This window comes from Pelophylax lessonae (assembly GCF_965119305.1).
Source record: "Pelophylax lessonae genome assembly, chromosome: 13".
Classification (NCBI taxonomy): domain Eukaryota; kingdom Metazoa; phylum Chordata; class Amphibia; order Anura; family Ranidae; genus Pelophylax; species Pelophylax lessonae.
In genome coordinates, this window is record NC_138780.1 from 66,751,100 (window position 1) to 66,769,843 (window position 18,744).

At 43.7% G+C, this 18,744-nt stretch overlaps 1 protein-coding gene across 3 annotated transcripts in view; it reads left to right on the forward strand.

Moving 5' to 3' along the window:
• LRRC71 (leucine rich repeat containing 71) overlaps positions 1-18,744 on the forward strand; it is a 96,436-nt gene that overhangs the window by 22,482 nt on the left and 55,210 nt on the right. For 2 of the 3 annotated variants that reach the window (XM_082275085.1, XM_082275087.1), the window contains 4 exons: positions 6,781-6,915; positions 13,886-14,023; positions 16,102-16,177; positions 17,469-17,543. In XM_082275085.1, the coding sequence (XP_082131211.1) occupies positions 6,781-6,915; positions 13,886-14,023; positions 16,102-16,177; positions 17,469-17,543 (424 nt within the window). The remainder of the gene's footprint in view (positions 1-6,780; positions 6,916-13,885; positions 14,024-16,101; positions 16,178-17,468; positions 17,544-18,744) is intronic. The other variant, XM_082275086.1, reaches the window with a different exon arrangement.

Genomic DNA, 18,744 nt, shown 5'->3' on the forward strand with positions numbered 1-18,744 from the left:
GCCATATTATGGTAAAATTAATTTAAAGTTATTTCAAAGGCCATTTTTATAATCTTTACCTTTTATTTCCAAAAAAATACCTATTGATCCTGCCATGAAGGTCCTTGTCCAAGCAGTTCTGGTTTTAGGTTGACAAAGCTCTGTGCCAACACACACTGCACATGCATAGTCCAATAAGGTGGACTATGAATGTGGTCCATGTTGTTGACAGTGTTGTTCTTGTTGTTATCAGTAAAATGCCTCCACCCTTACTATGTGAGCCTGCAGCGAGCTGCATAGTTTTTGCCCGATTACATGCAGACGAGTTGTACACCTCTGGATGGTGTAGTGTATTAACACAGACCAGGCTGTACAGGTTGCTTCTTTATTCACTGAACTCACGCATGCAACTAAACTTCAGCAACACCCAGCTCCCAGACATATACACAATTGTAACATTTTGCAGACAGCAACTTAACCCGTTGCTTACCATACTACATTCCCTCCTCTCTTTGAATAAAACATAACATGCACAACATATTAATAAGATTAACAAAATGCATGGATGAACAACTAGAAATGTAAACTATAAACTCCTGACTATACACATAGTCCTTAAGGTAGGCCGGTGGATTAGTTGCTCGTTTTTCTCTTGGCCATTCCGATGTGGATGTTTGTGGATTGAAGTCTGGATCACTGGCAGTATCATCACTACTCTTTGCCTGTTCGCCGTCGTCCGATACTTGACCTTCTGACTCAATAAATTTCTTCACAAATGAGGAATTACGCACTTTTGTGTGTCCATCTAAATCCTCTAAAACCACTTGAGTACCTCTTTTCTCCTTTACAACATAAGGCTCAGGTTCAAAGGACGGAGCCAGTTTGTTAAACCGATCATTTTGAAGCAACACCTTATCACCCTGTCGAAGGCCACTAGGTTTGCAATGGCGGCGGTGGTTTGCATACTGTTCAGCCCGGATCTTCCTTTCCTCATCAATATGCCGAAAAGGTTTCTGACTCGTAGGAGGACCCCCAATGTCTGGCAATTTTGTCCTGAATTTGCGACCACAAAGAAGTTCCGCAGGACTAACTCCAGTGACAGTATGCGGAGTTGTGCGATAAGCCAAAAGAAAACGCCACAGTTCCTTTTTCCAGTCTCTTCTCTCTAAATGAGCAATCCGCAAAGCTTTCAGCAAGGTTCGATTCTGGCGTTCCACTTCCCCGTTAGCCTGTGGCCAGTATGGAGTTGTACGATTATGTTCAATAGCATTTGATTTTAGATAGTCCTGAAATTCCTGAGAAGTAAATTGGGCACCATTATCACTCACAATCCGTTTAGGCAACCCATGAGACGCAAAAATGCTCTCCAACCCCTCAATTACAGTTGATGATGTAGCATTAGTGAGAACTACCACCTCTTGCCACCTTGAATAATAGTCCACAACAACTAAAAGATGGTGTCCAGATGGAATGTCACACAGATCAATGGCTAAATCTTCCCATGGTCCCTCAGGTAGAACAGTGTGAGTTACTGGTTCTGGTTTAGGTTTGCTGCCCACCAACTGACATGCTCGACATGAAGAAACCAAATGTTCCACATCCTTGTCAATTCCTGGCCACCAGACTTTCTCACGTAATCTTTGTTTGGTGCGTACAATGCCTTGATGGCCCTCATGGGCTAAATGTAATGTACGTTTCCGTAAGTCTCTAGGCATCACAATACGATTGCCGCGTAAAACTAGTTGTCCAGCAATACTCAGCTCATGTTTGATTCTGTGATAACTTGGGTCACAATCCACCCAAACCCCTTGTCTTACACATTTTCTCAATCGAGCAATGTCCGGATCCACAGATGACAATTCTTCAACCTCCCGCGGTGTCAATGCCTGAGGCATGGCGTTAGTAGCCACAAAACGAATGTACTCTTCTGCTAGGTTATGAACAGGTGCCGAAGACTGAGGCAATCTGGAAAGTGCATCTGCCGCATTAGTCGGTCCAGGTCTGTACCGCACTGTAAATCGGTACGGTAACAATCTGAGAACCCATCTTTCAATCCTGGCGGATGGTTTTGAGCGTGGCGAATATATCACTTCCAGAGGCTTGTGGTCTGTGATGATTTCAAAATCAAGGCCGTAGAGATAGGTGTGAAACCTTTCACATCCCCAAACAACAGCCAAAGCCTCTTTCTCGGTCTGAGAATAACGTCTCTCTACATCAGTAAGGGATCTGCTTGCATACTGAATAGGCCTGTAATCGCCTGTGCATTGTCTCTGAACCAAGATGGCGCCTAACCCCACAGGGCTAGCATCGACAATAACTTGGGTGTGTGCAGTAGGATTGAAATAAGCCAAAGTTGTGGCGCAAGTCAGCCGTCTCTTAAGTTCATCAAATGCACCTTGTTCCAAAAGGCCCCACTTCCAAGGGACTGCTTTGCGAGTTAACAACCTCAGAGGTTCACTGACAGTCGCCATATCTGGAATAAACTTGGCACAGTAATTCACTAGCCCAAGAAAACTGCGTACTTCTGCAGGGTTTTCAGGATTTCTGGCATCAGACACAGCTTTAATTTTACAGTCCTCCGGACCAATGCCCCTGTCAGACAGCACATGGCCCATAAGTCATTTTATTCATTTGAAATGTGCACTTCTTCTCATTTAATGTTAACCCTTTCTCCTTCAAGCGATTTAGTACTGCACGGAGACGTTCATCGTGCTCCTGTGTGTTTGTTCCCCACACAATTATATCATCAGAAATGTTATGCGTGCCTTCACAACCATGTAGCACTTGCTGAATCACATGTTGATAGGCCTCCGGTGCTGACGATACGCCAAACATCAACCTCTTGTATCTAAAAAGACCTTTATGGCTTGCAAATGTAGTGATGACTCTAGATGCTGGGGTCAATTCAATCTGATGATAACCCCATTTCAAATCCAGTTTACTGAAGACACTTGCCCCATTCATTGCATGTAGAACATCTTCAATAGTGGGAATTGGATGTCTCTCTCTCTGTACAGCTTGGTTAGCACATCTCATGTCCACACAAATCCGAATATCTGTGCCCTTTGGTACAACAACTAACGGCGATACCCACGGAGTGGGTCCTTCCACAGGTTCAATAATGTCAAGGTCTAGCAGCTCTGCCAGTTTGTGCTCAACAGGTGATCTCAGGCTATAAGGAAGTCTGCGTACTGGCTGTGCAATAGGCTTTACATGTGGATCAATGTGAAGCTCCAACTGAAAATCCTTTAATTTTCCAAACCCAGAGAAGCAATCTTTAAATTCCTCTTTCAATGCAGAAATAGCAGGAGACAGCATATTCACTCTTGCGCTGCCTACATCACGGACAATCTTTAACACCCCTAGTGCCATTGCGGTTTGACGACCAAGCAGAGGCGACCCCGTGCCATCTACAACATAGAATTCGGTCAGCAATGGAGGACCAGTCTCATGTATTTGAACAGAGGTATAAAATTTGCCTTTAAGTTGTAGTGGTGTACTGGAGCCATAAGTATAAATCTGTTTAGTGGTGTTACACAATTTAAGGTGGTTTTCTCTGCTATTAAGACTGTGCCAAGAAGCTAAGTCCATAACATTGCATGTAGCTCCAGAGTCAATCAACACTGACACATCTGTATTTCCAATCTTAATGGTTAATGTCCCAGCTTGCAGAGAACACAGGGAGAATATAAATTCACAGTCAGGAGCACTCTCTTTATCCTCAGCTATAACATTTACTTGTGCTGATGGTCCTTTGGTTTTGTTATCTCTGGTTGTACTTCTACACACAGCTGCAAAATGACCTGTCTTTCCACAAGCATAGCACATTTTATTCTGTACCACAGTGCAGTCCTGACTTGTGTGTCCCTCTCTGCCACATTTACTGCAGGTTATATGTAAAGTCCTCTTTGGAAAACTCTCTTTCCTACTCCAGATATTCCTATTATTATAGGTAGGTTTGGAGACTGTATTGACAGATGCAGTGTCCTTGGTTTCAATATGCAGAGCCTGGAGCTCAGACAGTTCAATGGCTCTTGCAATCTCCTGCAGACTAGTAAGTGTGAGACTAGGTTCTCTCAATAATCTCCTCCTGAGGTGCACAGATGTGCATTTCTCTATGACCTGATCTCTGATTATCTCCTCAGTTACAGTCCCAAAATCACAAGACTTTGCCAGATATTTCAGCCTAGTCACATAACTGTCTGTGGTTTCTCCCTGTTCTTGCACAGCCTGTCTAAACTTATATCTTTCATAGGGAATATTTTTCTTTGGCTCAAAGTACTCACTCAGTCTATTCATGGCTGTCTCATAGTCTGAATCATCCCCTGTTGCTCCCAGGGTTTCAAAAATGTCCTGAACTTGAGGTCCAGCTAGATGCAGCAGCATGGCTCTCTTCTGAGCAGGTGCAGTCACTCCTGTGGCTATAACATAGAGCTGAAATCCCTTCTTCCACTTGTCCCAGCGCTGTGAGAGACTAGTGTGGTCTCCAGACACATCAAATGATCCGATAGCCGGTAAATCCAGAAAGCTAGCCATCCTCGTCGCCAAAATGTAGTGTATTAACACAGACCAGGCTGTACAGGTTGCTTCTTTATTCACTGAACTCACGCATGCAACTAAACTTCAGCCACACCCAGCTCCCAGACATATACATAATTGTAACATTTTGCAGACAGCAACTTAACCCGTTGCTTACCATACTACAGATGGCTGGGGGCCGCCATGTTACATAGTTAGCCAGGTTGGAAAAAGTCGAATCTAATTCAAACAATAATTACAAGTCCATCCATCAAACCAGCCTTATGAATGAATAAAGAGAGTGGTAAGCATGCAAAATAGGAGCTTGACACTGCCTGGGCATTTTTCTGCAAAGGCTATGTGGCACTGGGTAGAGCCACACAATAGAGAACTCAGGCTTAAGTAATGGGGTATGGGAAGCATTTAAAGGACAATTTTTCCTCCTTAATTGTAAACTATCTACCCCTCCTTCTCTGTCTTTTTGGCATGCCACTTTTTGCAATTTGCCTATATATAAAGTAACATATGGAGTAGAAACTACCCAAAGAAATGCCATAAAATTTGGAATCCATGAATTGATGTACATGGCCATTAACTGGTGTTTCCCAACTGATAGGTTATGAGCCCAAAATCCCTCTTTACTGTCTGCCTGCCTATCCTACAATATACTTAACTTATTCTCCTTCTATGCCCCCCTTTTCCCTTCCAATCCCATCTCCTCCTTTTTGGATCTTTCTAACCCTACTAAACCTTCGGGAAGCTATCACATGATTGCAAGCCATTGGCCCAATTGGCCATATGGCTATATTAAGTCAGTTATGCCACCAGCATCCTTGCCCCTTTGTTATATGCAGCAGTGGGGCAGGACATTCCGGAGTTGCAGCTGAATGGGCCAGCAGCCTACTATCATTTGACAGCTTCCAGTGGGTTCAGCCTGAATCTTAGCTCATCACTAGTCACAGGCTTTGTTTTTTTTAGATGGTCTACAGCCTTAAAGGTGTCAAGTAAATAATGTTCTATACAATGTAACCTAATATTTTAAATAACTGCTAGTTTCTCATTAATCAAGCATCATGCCAGGTTTTTGTGGGTATAGAGGACAACTAAGTTTTTGCCAGGGAAGCTGTTGCCTTATTCAGAGGGGCTTACTTGCCCTTAAAGTGGTTGTAAACCTCAGACATGAAATATGAATTAAGTATATGCCTCTATAGTGTGTATTTGTCTCAATTAGGAGGACTATGGCATTTCTGTCTGCTGCTTTGTTCCTCTGCTATCAGCATTAATCACTTCTAGTGACTGGGGAAGGAGCTCCAGCAGAGTAACAGCCTCAGCTCTGTTCCTGTGTGCTGTATGAAGCTCTCAGAGTGTAACTTCAGCTCTCCGCCTCCCTTTTTCTGAGATCTCAGACAAGCTTTAAAAATTCATCACTTTAAAAGGGAGGAGAAGACTGCAGATAGACAAATACAACTTATGCAGGAGGATTTGTTTCATGTCTGTGTATCAGCTGAGGACAATTACTTCACTGGGTATATGTAAGTTTACAACCGCTTAAAATCTACTTCTTCAGTCACTAATTAGTGAAGCCAGGATCAGAATGCCCCTTCAAGAACCTGCATTTTAAAATCATCTCAACGATGACAGCCCCCATATTTCTATATTCAGAAGTTCTCTTTAAAGTATACCTTTAACTTGTCCATTCATGGCAAAGTAGAAGGTTTATTTTATATGATGTAATGTATGCAGGCTGTACTTGCTATGTAAGTAACCAAGTTAATGTTTAACTGGTCAAACTCAGTTCAATCTCATTGTACAGTTTCTATGTAGTCCCCTTTAGATCTAATGTGAGGGCCTACCTTAATCAATAATAGGGGGCGGCGTTTGGATTACATGGATTTTGGTAGATCTATAGAGGGATTTACAAACGTATACAGTAGTAACATCTGTAGCCAGTTTTAGAAAATGCTGTGCATGCTGCCTTCCATCTGCCTGCCCCCACTTGACAGTAATTGTGCCTGGCAATGGGCTGTCCATGCCCTGTCTTCCTTTGTACCAGGAGGTACTGGATGTTTCTTTGGTGATGTGGTTTTACCCATTGACTGTGGTACTGACTGCGCCTGTGCCTTTCCCATTATTAATAGCAAGTCAAGAGTGGCTCTTTGATTTTATTTTTTTTTTATTTTATTCAATATGCGTGAGTATTCTGCAGAAAACGAGAGCTGTAATTAAATATAGGATTGCCTGTAATTATTGTGTGTATTTTTCTATTGACACTTTTGGTTACAGATGACTACCAGTGCACTGGAAACCTCGAACAAGACTTCACTGAGCTCTGTAGACGCCTGGGCTATACAGAATTTCCCAGAGTTGTGAACAGACCGCGACTGCCCAGTACACCGACATCTGAGAAAACTGCTTTTGGTGAGCTCTGACTTTACCTGCTGGATCTATGCAGAGAGGGGTGCAGCAGAATGACCTCTTCTATTGTCTATTGACACACACAGCGCAGCTTAGCTCTGTTCCCTCTCTCTTCTCACAGAATTTGACTGACAGCAGCAGGAGCCAATGGCTCCCTCTGCTGCTGAGTCTCCTGTGAGAAGATGGGAGAGAAGAGCATTGCTGCTGCAGATGGGTACAGTGCTGGATCGAGAGAGGGCTCAGATAAGTATTTTATGGTGGGGGGGGGGTTGGCTGGGGGGAGCTAACATTGAAAGTTTTTTTTTACCTTAATGCAGAGAATGTATTAAGGCAAAAAAAAAAAAAAAAAACGGTTTGCTTTGGAACGACTTTCATTTTAAAAAAAAAAAAAGAAGTACCTTCTATTGCTCTGTCGCCTCCAAATTCCTTTTTTTTTTTTTAATTTGCTGCAATAATTTGACTGATTTGAGGTTGACTACGTTCATTCGCCTTGGTCCTACTGTATTTAGGAATGAGCCCCCTCTAGCCATTGCAGCCCACACAGCAGCTGTGGGGTCTGAGAGTAGAAGGGGGGTTGTTGTGGAAACCAAGCATGGAAATGTATGTGCATGTGAAGATAATACATATCTTTTATTGTATTATTAAGGATTGCAGAGGTTGCTGTTGACACTGACCCTGTACTCTCTGTGACACTTCCAATCCAAAAGAGGTGATGTCAAATGAACAGGAGGAGACTTCAGAATCATTACAAGTACTAATAGTTATGTCATAATGTCACAACCGGGGATGAAGCAGTTAGCTGGAAAATAAAGTTATGGGCCTGTTCACTTTACGTGCATTTTTCCACAATAGTTTTTGTGTGTCATGTTCAGACCAGAACGCAGTGTTACACTATGTTCCAGAGTGGTGCGATAATATGCATAACATGTATAATATCGCAATGCTCTGCTCTGTCACACGTCACTGCGCAGAAGCACAACGATGCTGTGCAGTGACATGAAAGTGTCACAAATTTGCTTAAAAAAAATGAGAGCTGTGTGGATATTGTGTGGGCTTATCACACCACTCCCTGCTGCACTGCTCTGCAGCCCACAAAGCTGTGCGGCCAACAGTGGTTTGGGCTGCAGATCAGTGTGAATGGAACCTAAAAGTTATTCCATGAACTGATGTCCTCTCTTTTCCCTGATCACCTTTATCCACAGCACCAGTCATCAATATTGTACTGAACAGCTCTCCTGCTACCTGTTCTTGGTTTAGACATACTTTATATTTGGATCAATGTCAGTAGGGGGTCTCTGGGGGGCCCCATCAAAATGGCATCTCAAAGTAATTGATTAGTAAGTTAGCACTGCGCCTTTTTTTTTTCTTTTTGTGGCATTAATAAACAAACATTAACAGATTTCATTTGTGCCCCACCAGGCCGCCCCCCCCCCCTTCCCATTGACAGTGTTCCTGGCTGCTGAGCTCCTCTCCCCATCCCTGCATTCAGTGCACTGATAGGCAGCACTGATGGGCACTGAATGGTAGTACTGATTGGCAACATTGACAGGCACTGATTGGCACTGATTGGAAGCACTGATAGATGGCACTGATTGGCACCAATTGGTACTAATTGGCATCACTGATAGGCAGCACTGATTGGGGGCACTGATGGGGCTGCATTGATGGGCACTGATGAGGCTGCAGTGATGGAGACAGGAGAGGTGTTGGGCGCTTGTGCCAAGGAGAAAGGACCCCAATGTAGCAAAACAACAGTTAGTAGGGATGATCAGGGGCTTCTGAAGCATATGCTCCAATGTTGCTGATGTAAACTCAGCGCAGCTCTGGCAGGCAAAAAGCGAGAATCCCGCTGGCAACACAAGGAAAAAACAGGCGCCGCTGAGTGTAGCATAAAGTTTATTGGCATGACATACATATAAAACTCACATGGGAATGCTTTAGTCCATGGCTCCTAGATCGCTGGCCCGCAGCCGGGTGATGACGATGACAGGAAAAGCCGTGAAGGAGCTACATCAGGCAGGGGCAGCGGTGAACCGCAAGCCTTCCCGGATATGACGTAACGCAATTCGGAGCATGCGCCATGGACTAAGGCATTCCCATGTGAGTTTTATATGTATGTCATGCCAATAAATTTTATGCTACACTCAGCGGCGCCTGTTTTTTCCTTGAGGCTGCAGTGATGGGCACTGATAGGTGGCACTGATTGCCAGCACTGATGTGGCTATTTTAATGAGGCTGCAGTGAGAGGCTCTGATAGGTAGCACTAATTGGTGGCACTGATAGGGCTGCACTGTTGGGCACTGATGAGGATGCAGTGATGGGCACTGATTGGCTGCACTAATGGGAACTGATGAGGCTGCACTGTGATAGATGGCACTGCACCGATGAGGCTGCACTGATGAGGCTGCAGTTATGGGCACTGACAGACAGCACTGATTGGGGGCACTAATAGGGCTGCAGTGATGAGGCTGCAGTGATGGGCATTGATAGGTGGCACTGATTGGCAGCACTGATGGGGCAGCACTGATGAGGCTGCAGTGATAGGCACTGATTGGTTGTAATGATTGGCAGGACTGATGGGCGCTGATGAGGCTGCCGCAATGGACACTGATAGGCTCACTGTGTTGGACAAGGTGCTGGCGATGACCATGACCTGCCCCCCCCCCACGCACTGATCTCCCGACTCCCGCACCAGTAGTAGCTAAAGCCGGTGGGAGAGGGAGGAGGGAAGCCGGCCAACAGCTGCAGGGAGGTGGATGGTATGGTACAGTGTGGGGAGCCCAGAACAGGGGGAGCGGAAATGCCATAAAGGGAAAGAATATTTGGTCAGATCTGGATTCCTTGACACAAAGCTTCCCTGCAGTAGCTGATGCTGGTCAGAGGGAAGTCGGTCTGCAGCGCTGCAGGGAGGTGGCACGCGGCATTGGTGAGTGGGGCGGGGGCCAGTAAGGGGTTCGGAGTAGTGAGGGGATCTATTTTTAGAGTTAAATCCCCTGCACCTCCAAGCCAGTGATAAGGGAGAGGAGCTCTCAGGGCATTGGTACAGGGGGAAGGGGGGGATTAGGAGGGGGACATTTGGAAGCCCAGGTGGAGCAGTGAGGGGGAGAGGAAGATGTGGGAATGTATTGGGTAGTGAGGTGGATGAGAGGTAGCCAAGGAGATGGAGACATATGTGAGGAAGATGCAGAAGGTGTCAGATGGCAGTGATAGGAGGCCGAATTAGGAATGGCAAGCTGGTCTGGTCAGAGAGGTGCAGGGAGAGGACACTGACAGTCACAGCTGGGCAGATTGTATGCAGGGTTAGGACACCGCCTCCATGGGCAGTACAGACCGGGGTCTCTGAGTCCTGTCCTGCCCACTACAGCAAGTAGGGACAGAGGTACAGTACATCCCTGCTTGCTGGAGAAAACTACAAATGGGAAGTGCCAAGACCAGTGGCTGGGGGAATAGGAGGAATAGCAGCCACCGGTCTTACAAACAGGAAATCACTGGCAACTAATGGTTTTATTTGCAAATCATCAGGGTATTACAGAGCAACCGCTGACCTAAAAAGAAGATGGATGGCATATTTGGTGAAGGTAGGAGATCAGTAAACAGGACATGTAAAACATTTTTGGCCCGAGTTATTTTTTAACCACTTGCCGACCTCCAGCAGTACATACAGTGGGTACGGAAAGTATTCAGACCCCCTTAAATTTTTCACTCTTTGTTATATTGCAGCCATTTGCTAAAATCATTTAAGTTCATTCTTCTTCCTCATGAATGTACACATAGCACCCCATACTGACAGAAAAACACAGAATTGTTGACATTGTCGCAGATTTATTAAAAAAGAAAAACTGAAATATCACATGGTCCTAAGTATTCAGACCCTTTGCTGTGACACTCATATATTTAACTCAGGTGCTTTCCATTTCTTCTGATCATCCTTGAGATGGTTCTACACCTTCATTTGAGTCCAGCTGTGTTTGATTATACTGATTGGACTTGATTAGGAAAGCCACACACCTGTCTATATAAGACCTTCCAGATCACAATGCATGTCAGAGCAAATGAGAATCATGAGGTCAAAGGAACTGCCTGAAGAGCTCAGAGACAGAATTGTGGCAAGGCACAGATCTGGCCAAGGTTACAAAAAGATTTCTGCTGCACTTAAGGTTCCTAAGAGCACAGTGGCCTCCATAATCCTCAAATGGAAGACGTTTGGGACGACCAGAACCCTTCCTAGAGCTGGCCGTCCGGCCAAACTGAGCTATCGGGGGAGAAGAGCCTTGGTGAGAGAGGTAAAGAAGAACCCAAAGATCACTGTGGCTGAGCTCCAGAGATGCAGTCAGGAGATGGGAGAAAGTTGTAGAAAGTCAACCGTCACTGCAGCCCTCCACCAGTCGAGGCTTTATGGCAGAGTGGCCCGACGGAAGCCTCTCCTCAGTGTAAGACCCATGAAAGCCCGCATGGAGTTTGCTAAAAAACACCTGAAGGACTCCAAGATGGTGAGAAATAATATTCTCTGGTCTGATGAGACCAAAATAGAACTTTTTGGCCTTAATTCTAAGCGGTATGTGTGGAGAAAACCAGGCACTGCTCATCACCTGTCCAATACAGTCCCAACAGTGAAGCATGGTGGTGGCAGCATCATGCTGTGGGTGTGTTTTTAGCTGCAGGGACAGGACGACTGGTTGCAATCGAGGGAAAGATGAATGCGGCCAAGTACAGGGATATCCTGGACAAAAACCTTCTCCAGAGTGCTCTGGACCTCAGACTGGGCCGAAGGTTTACCTTCCAAGAAGACAATGACCCTAAGCACACAGCTAAAATAACGAAGGAGTGGCTTCACAACAACTCCGTGACTGTTCTTGAATGGCCCAGCCAGAGCCCTGACTTAAACCCAATTGAGCATCTCTGGAGAGACCTAAAAATGGCCGTCCACCAACGTTTACCATCCAACCTGACAGAACTGGAGAGGATCTGCAAGGAGGAATGGCAGAGGATCCCCAAATCCAGGTGTGAAAGACTTGTTGCATCTTTCCCAAAAAGACTCCTGGCTGTATTAGATCAAAAGGGGGCTTCTACTAAATACTGAGCAAAGGGTCTGAATACTTAGGACCATGTGATATTTCAGTTTTTCTTTTTTAATAAATCTGCAACAATGTCAACAATTCTGTGTTTTTCTGTCAGTATGGGGTGCTATGTGTACATTCATGAGGAAGAAGAATGAACTTAAATGATTTTAGCAAATGGCTGCAATATAACAAAGAGTGAAAAATTTAAGGGGGTCTGAATACTTTCCGTACCCACTGTATACTGTGGCAGGTCGGCTCTGTCCCACGAAACAACGTAACTGTACGTCGTTTCGCGGGACAGCTAGGCTAGTGGGGGGTGCTCACGCCACCAATGGCGCGCACATGTGCCGATTGACTACAGGGGAAGCCAATCAGCGGGTCCGGGGGCCGTGATTGCCACCAGGCACCCGTGATCGCTCCCCATGGAGACAAAACGGTGGTTGTAAACACGGCAGACCGCTGTTCTGTCAGTTATGAACACAGGGATCCTGCGTTCCTCTTATTTAGGAACACATGAAAAAAGTATAAAATAAATATCCACAAAGTGATAAATATAATATATCCCCTGCGCACAAGTAAATATATTGTATTAAATGAGTCCAATTACAGACCTATCGCAGCTACTTATAAAATGTAACTATGAAAAATTACTAGAAATAAGTCCCATGAATCAAACAAAAAACTAGTAATAGTAGCGCAGACAGTTCAAAAGGAAATCCTCCACACAGAGAAAAAAACAGCAGTGTCCTTTCAAATTTCTATGCAGAGTCTCTTTAAAATTCCTCTCCACCAATTGGGATCCACAGTGAATTTACGGGGTCACAACACCACACATCCTCCACCTTTGTGCTAAATAGGGGGGTGGCAACTCACCAGACAGCGTGGCCCACCTATTCTCATAGGGTAGGCAATAAGGCAAAGCACACAAATCTCCTCCGATCAATGGCAGCAGCTGACTGTGTCTTTCCTTGTAGCTTGTCACTAAGGCGTTCCCTCTCCTCAAAATAAAGCTCCCATTCACCAATTTGGAAAGACAAGAAAGGGAAACCGCACTAGCGTTATATTGTTTTGAAAATCCACACTTTTATTCACCAAATCCCCAATAAAATGTACTCACAAACAAAGAGCATAATATAAGCCTTCAATCTCCTATGGATAGTATCACGGATGCACCGATCGGTGCTGTCGGTCTGGCTCACCCTCTCCACGCTGATGCTCCGGACCGCGCCAGCCTCCGTAGGTGTCACCCGATCACTTCCGGACGCCGTAAGGTTTACTCCCTGACATTTTTCGTCATATCCGACTTTTTCAAAAGTGTCCAATCTGTCTGCCACAATGTCGCAGTCTTGCTTAAAATCGCTGATCGCCGCCATTACTAGTAAAAAAATAAATAAATAAAAATGACATAAATCTTTCCCCTAGTTTATAGACGCGATAACTTTTGCGCAAACCAATCAATATATGCTTATCACTCCCTGTGTCACTGAGTGGGAGTGGGAGCGATTAGCTGAGAGAACCAGCACCTTCCCATTGTTTTCCGTAGGGCTGCCAACTTGCAGCTAGATGGTGGGAACCCTTAATGCCATCCTCCCCATCTGTACATGTTCACCTTTCCTTTTTCCCCAATGATTCATTCAGCTACTGGGTGTGAAGAAAGTATCTAATATTTCTGGACATAGAAGAGCCCCTTTTCCCCCTGTAGGACAGCTTGGTTCCATGGCCCGCACTAACACATGGGGCAGGGAGAGTCCTCAGCCCCGAACTAGCCTAAAATTTACACAGGTGTTTCTTTGCTCACTCCCAGAACAAAATGAGTTAAGTATGAGCTGCTGGTAGGGACGCTGTTAAAGTGAATCTGTTGCTTTGCTCTTTAAAGTGCAACTGTAACACTAATATAGAATTTAATTTACCAGCAGATGACACAGACTGGACTTCAGAAAAAGACAGCCCAATTGCCCATATCAAAGATCGCTTCTCTTACTTCAAGCCAAGTATCCAAATAGAGGTGGACAATGAAGATGGGAGATCTGTGCGGGAAATTTCAATCAGAGGTGACATTTCAAATATTCATCTTCTACTCTTTAGTTTCAGATGCTGGCAGGTTAATTTATTAAAAACGCAACAATGAATGAAGATATGAAAAATGTAAAGAAAGACAGCCTGAGGACTTAATAATCTGTCACAAAATATGTGGGATGCCACTTTTGACCCCTCCAAATACCAGTTCTCTGCCTGCTTTGCAGATCCAATGGCTTTATTGCTTGTTGTGTTATCAACATAGATCAAGTAAAGAGAGAAGAAATTCTGAAATTTCATGACTCAGAAGTGTCAAAGCCAGACACAACCAGACAACTGGTATTCTCTGTAGGTTGCCAACAATAGCAGTCCAGTAATAGCAGCACTTGGTTGCAGGCAGTTGCAGACTAAATTGGTTGTACTGTTAATAAATACTTGGACTGTTTAAGAACTTGGCCATCTTAATCATAAACCAGCAAGTCGGGGAAGGGAATGGGGCTAAGCATAACTTTAATTCCTGAATTTAGTGATATGCATATTAGTGCACCCTGTGCCTACTAAGGTCTGGCTTTAGACACTGTATAACCACTAGCTGTTTGAGCTGGGACATTAAAAAATAATTATTTCCCCCCCCCCCCATTTTTTTAAAATAAAACAGACCTTTATCGCCCTTTGTCTTAGATCATCTCAGATTTTCTTAAATGTGTTAGTTCTTTTGTGATGGACCCTGAACACCCCCACTGGGTTTCTCCGTCAAGAAGCTGCTTCCTAAGCTCTGGAACATGAGACCCGTGAATCTGGCTATAGTTACCCCAAGAACTAGGCAGTACCAGTTTTGGAGTAAACCAGAACAAGAACTGTTTATTCAAACACAGGCACAAAGAGATATACACTCTGGGACAATCCCTCTCCCCCTTAGCAGCTAATCCACATACACATATACATCGCATAATAGGTTGATCTTAATGCAGACAGAAACAATAGAACAATGGGATACAGGCACTTAACAATAACAAACCCCACCTCACTATCTAGCAAGGGTCTATGAGACACTCCTACAATATTCTATCAATCTGAAAAGTCAAACCGTTCATCTTCATATATTTCCTGAGGGACACTGTTCAGAAATATCATTGTCCCAAGTGAAAGAGCCCCTCACTCTTTCAACACAAACCACACATATAGAACCCAGGATAACCAGGGTAACACGAAATGCTGAATCCAGTGTGGTTGTACAGCGAGTCTGATTAGTGCAGACCCAACTGGGGTTCTTGTTCACCCTGTGCCCCTAATAGACACAGGGTGACTTACACATAAGAGGGGCCGGGGAAGCTGGACAAGGAGTTTCCTAACCTCTCTAAGGTAATCTGGGTTCCACAAGTCCCCAGCCCAAAGTGACTCCCGTCACACTTTTATCTTATATTTCTAAGATGAAATAAATATTTTATGAATCTAAATTAATTTGTCTGGCACTGCTGTTTTTCTAAACTCCTGAAGGGTCAGTATGTATTTGAGAGCCACCTAATCACGTGATTGTGCTCTACAAAAGAAATTCTGCACAATTTAGTATATAAATATTTTACATAAAAGCAAGGGTCTGGGGCTGGCCATAAAGGGATATGTTGGTAGGAGGTAGGATGAGGTGTACACCTTATTTATTAGTATTATTTTTCCTTAAAAAGAAAATAGGAGGGTAGTTAAAAAAAAAAAACATGGAAGAGCATTGACCTATAATCTTATATAGTTTGTAAATACCTGCCTTATAAGGCTGGGTTCACATATGCTGCGGCCGCTGTTTACAGCTTAGGGTCCGGTGCATTCCTGTTCACCGAATCAGGTGTGAATCAGGTCCGAATTATTGCCTGAATTCGCACCTGAATCGGAACCAAAGATGCTGTGTGAACTGGCTCTATTGAGAGCCAGTCACACTCTCCTGTCATGCGAATTGAAAACCTGCATCCAATTCGCATATGTATGAACCCGGCCTAAGGTCTTTCATTTAGTGGCCTGCACCAATTAAATTTAAAAAATAATAGAATTGGCTTATAGTGCAGAGACTTTCTGTTTTTGCTAGATTTTGAAAATCTATTTAATTTTGTCTCTTTGACTACAGGATGGAAAATTGATGAAAAAATGATGAGCATATTCTCAAAATGTTTACCTGCGCTCACCAGTCTCCACAAAATTCGGTGAGGTGAAATTCATATTCTGTGTCGAACCCCTAAAAGTATTATTTTAGTTTATATATGCCTTATTTTCCGAGCATGAGAATGTGAGGCAATCATTTTTGGTAAATGAGACCCTATGGAGGAATGTTGTCATAATCTTCACATAGTGTGGTGGGGAGATCTCAAGCAAGACCGATTCATCACGGACACACATTTTTTTGTTTTACTAGTTTGAGGACCTGTTGTCACTGGGCTTTTTTCACCTATTAGTTCACTAGGTGATATCATATCACTATTAATTTGCTTTGGCATGTGCCTAAATTGGTTTAGTATAGTGCCACTATTTACTGTGTTTATATGTGTTTTCATATGCTTATACTGTGGTAGATATGTTGAACTCTTATACCAAACTGCAAGGTCAGCCGGCTTGCCAGACAGACTAGTCACATGGCAGTCTTAGACACGACTAATTACCACTCCTCCCGCCCTCACCGTTTCCACAAATATAAAACTGAAGACCCCTTGTATCATATTTAGATGGAATGACTCTTTTTAATCTGACATTAATTTCTATTTGATCAAATATAACTATGTCAGTTCTGGAGACAACTTACATAATCACATCCAATTGTAGTATATAAGAAAAGAAGAGAGGCAGACACCACCATGACATGGTCAGAAGACCTAGTTGTGATATTGCCTAATTCACTAGGACTTTAACGGGTATGGAGCTTTCAAAGGAGGTGAGCATACATAGATAAAAAGTTGAAAAATTTTATTACAAATACAAAAATATTAAAAGCATCTGGCCACATTGCTTTGTCCCCTGCTTTGCGCCCGAATCCACATCAATATGACCAATTTGCCACATTGATGTGGATTTGGGCGCAAAGTAGGGGCTGTGGGTGGGGTGCATTTACCCTTATCCTACGTCCCTTCTCGATCCATGTTTGGTTTGGGATTGTGCGGCGTCACGACCAGTGAGTTCCGGTTTTTCGGTCCACGGTGGTTCGGGTGCATGCGCATTGTTACCAATTCGCGAAACACATTGAACCGGCACTTCATGTCTCTGTCTACAGTCTATGCAGTCTGTATATATGATTGGTGTCAATCAATATTGATGTAAAATGCTTTTAACAGTTTTTTGTATTTAGAATAAAATGATTAAACTTTTTATCTATGTATGCTCACCTCCTTTAACAGCTCCATACTCCTTGTAAATTAGGCAATATCACAACTAGGTCTTCTGACCATGTCATGGTTGTGTCTGCCTCTCTTATTTTCTTATTAATCTCTTTTTGTATTCTTTTAGGCTGTGGAGAGTTGGCCTCACAGATATCACCTTCTCTTCTTTGCTCACCATTCTGCAGTGCTGCCCAAGCATCAGGTAAGTGGCGACCACGTGTAATCTGATATACAGTGCCTTGAAAAAGTATTCACACCCCTTGAAATTTTCCACATTTTGTCATGTTAAAACCAAAAATGTAAATGTATTGTATTGGGATTTGATGTGCTAGACCAACACAAAGTGGCACATAATTGTGAAATGGAAGAAAAATGATAAATGGTTTTTAAAAATTGTTTACAAATAAATATCTGAAAAGTGTGACGTGCATTTGTATTCAGCTCCCCCCAAGTCAATACTTTGTAGAACCATCTTTCGCTGCAATTACAGCTGCAAGTCTTTTTGTGTATGTCTCTACCAGCTTTTCACATTTTTGTGACATTTGTGACATTTTTGCCCATTCTTCTTTGCAAAATAGCTCAAGCGCTATCAGATTGGATGGAAAACATCTGTGAACAGCAATTTTCAAGTCTTGCCACAGATTCTCATTTGGATTTATGTCTGGACTTTGACTGGGCAAATTTAACACATGAATATGCTTTGATCTAAACAATTCCATTGTAGCTCTGGCTGTAGGGTCATTGTCCTGTTGGAAGGTGAACCTCTGCCCCAATCTCAAATCTTTTGCAGACTCTAACAGGTTTTCTTCGAAGATTGCCCTTTATTTGGGTCCATCCATCTTCCCATCAACTCTGACCAGCTTTCCTGTCCCTGCTAAAGAAAAGCATGCCCACAACATGATGCTGCCCCACCATGCTTCATGGTGGGGATGGTATGTTCAGGGTGATGTGCAGTGTTAGTTCTTTGCCACACATAACATTTTGCTTTTAGGCCAAACAGTCCAAATTTGGTCTCATCTGATCAGATCGCAAACTGCAAACGAGACTTCTTATGGCTTTCTTTTAACAATGGCTTTCTTCTTGCCACTCTTCCATAAAGGCCAGATTTGTGGAGTGCATGATAAATAGTTGTCCTGTGGACAGATTCTCCCACCTAAGATGTGGATCTCTGCAGCTCCTCCAAAGTTACCATGGGCCTCTTGGCTGCTTTTCTGATTAATGCTCTCCTTGCCCGGCCTGTCAGTTTAGGTGGACGGCCATGTCTTGGTAGGTTTGCATTTATGCCATACTTTTTCCATTTTTGGATGATGGATTGAACAGTGCTTCGTGAGATGTTCAAAGCACCGGATATTTTTTTTATAACCTAACCCTTCTTTAAACTTCTCCACAACTTTATCTCTAAA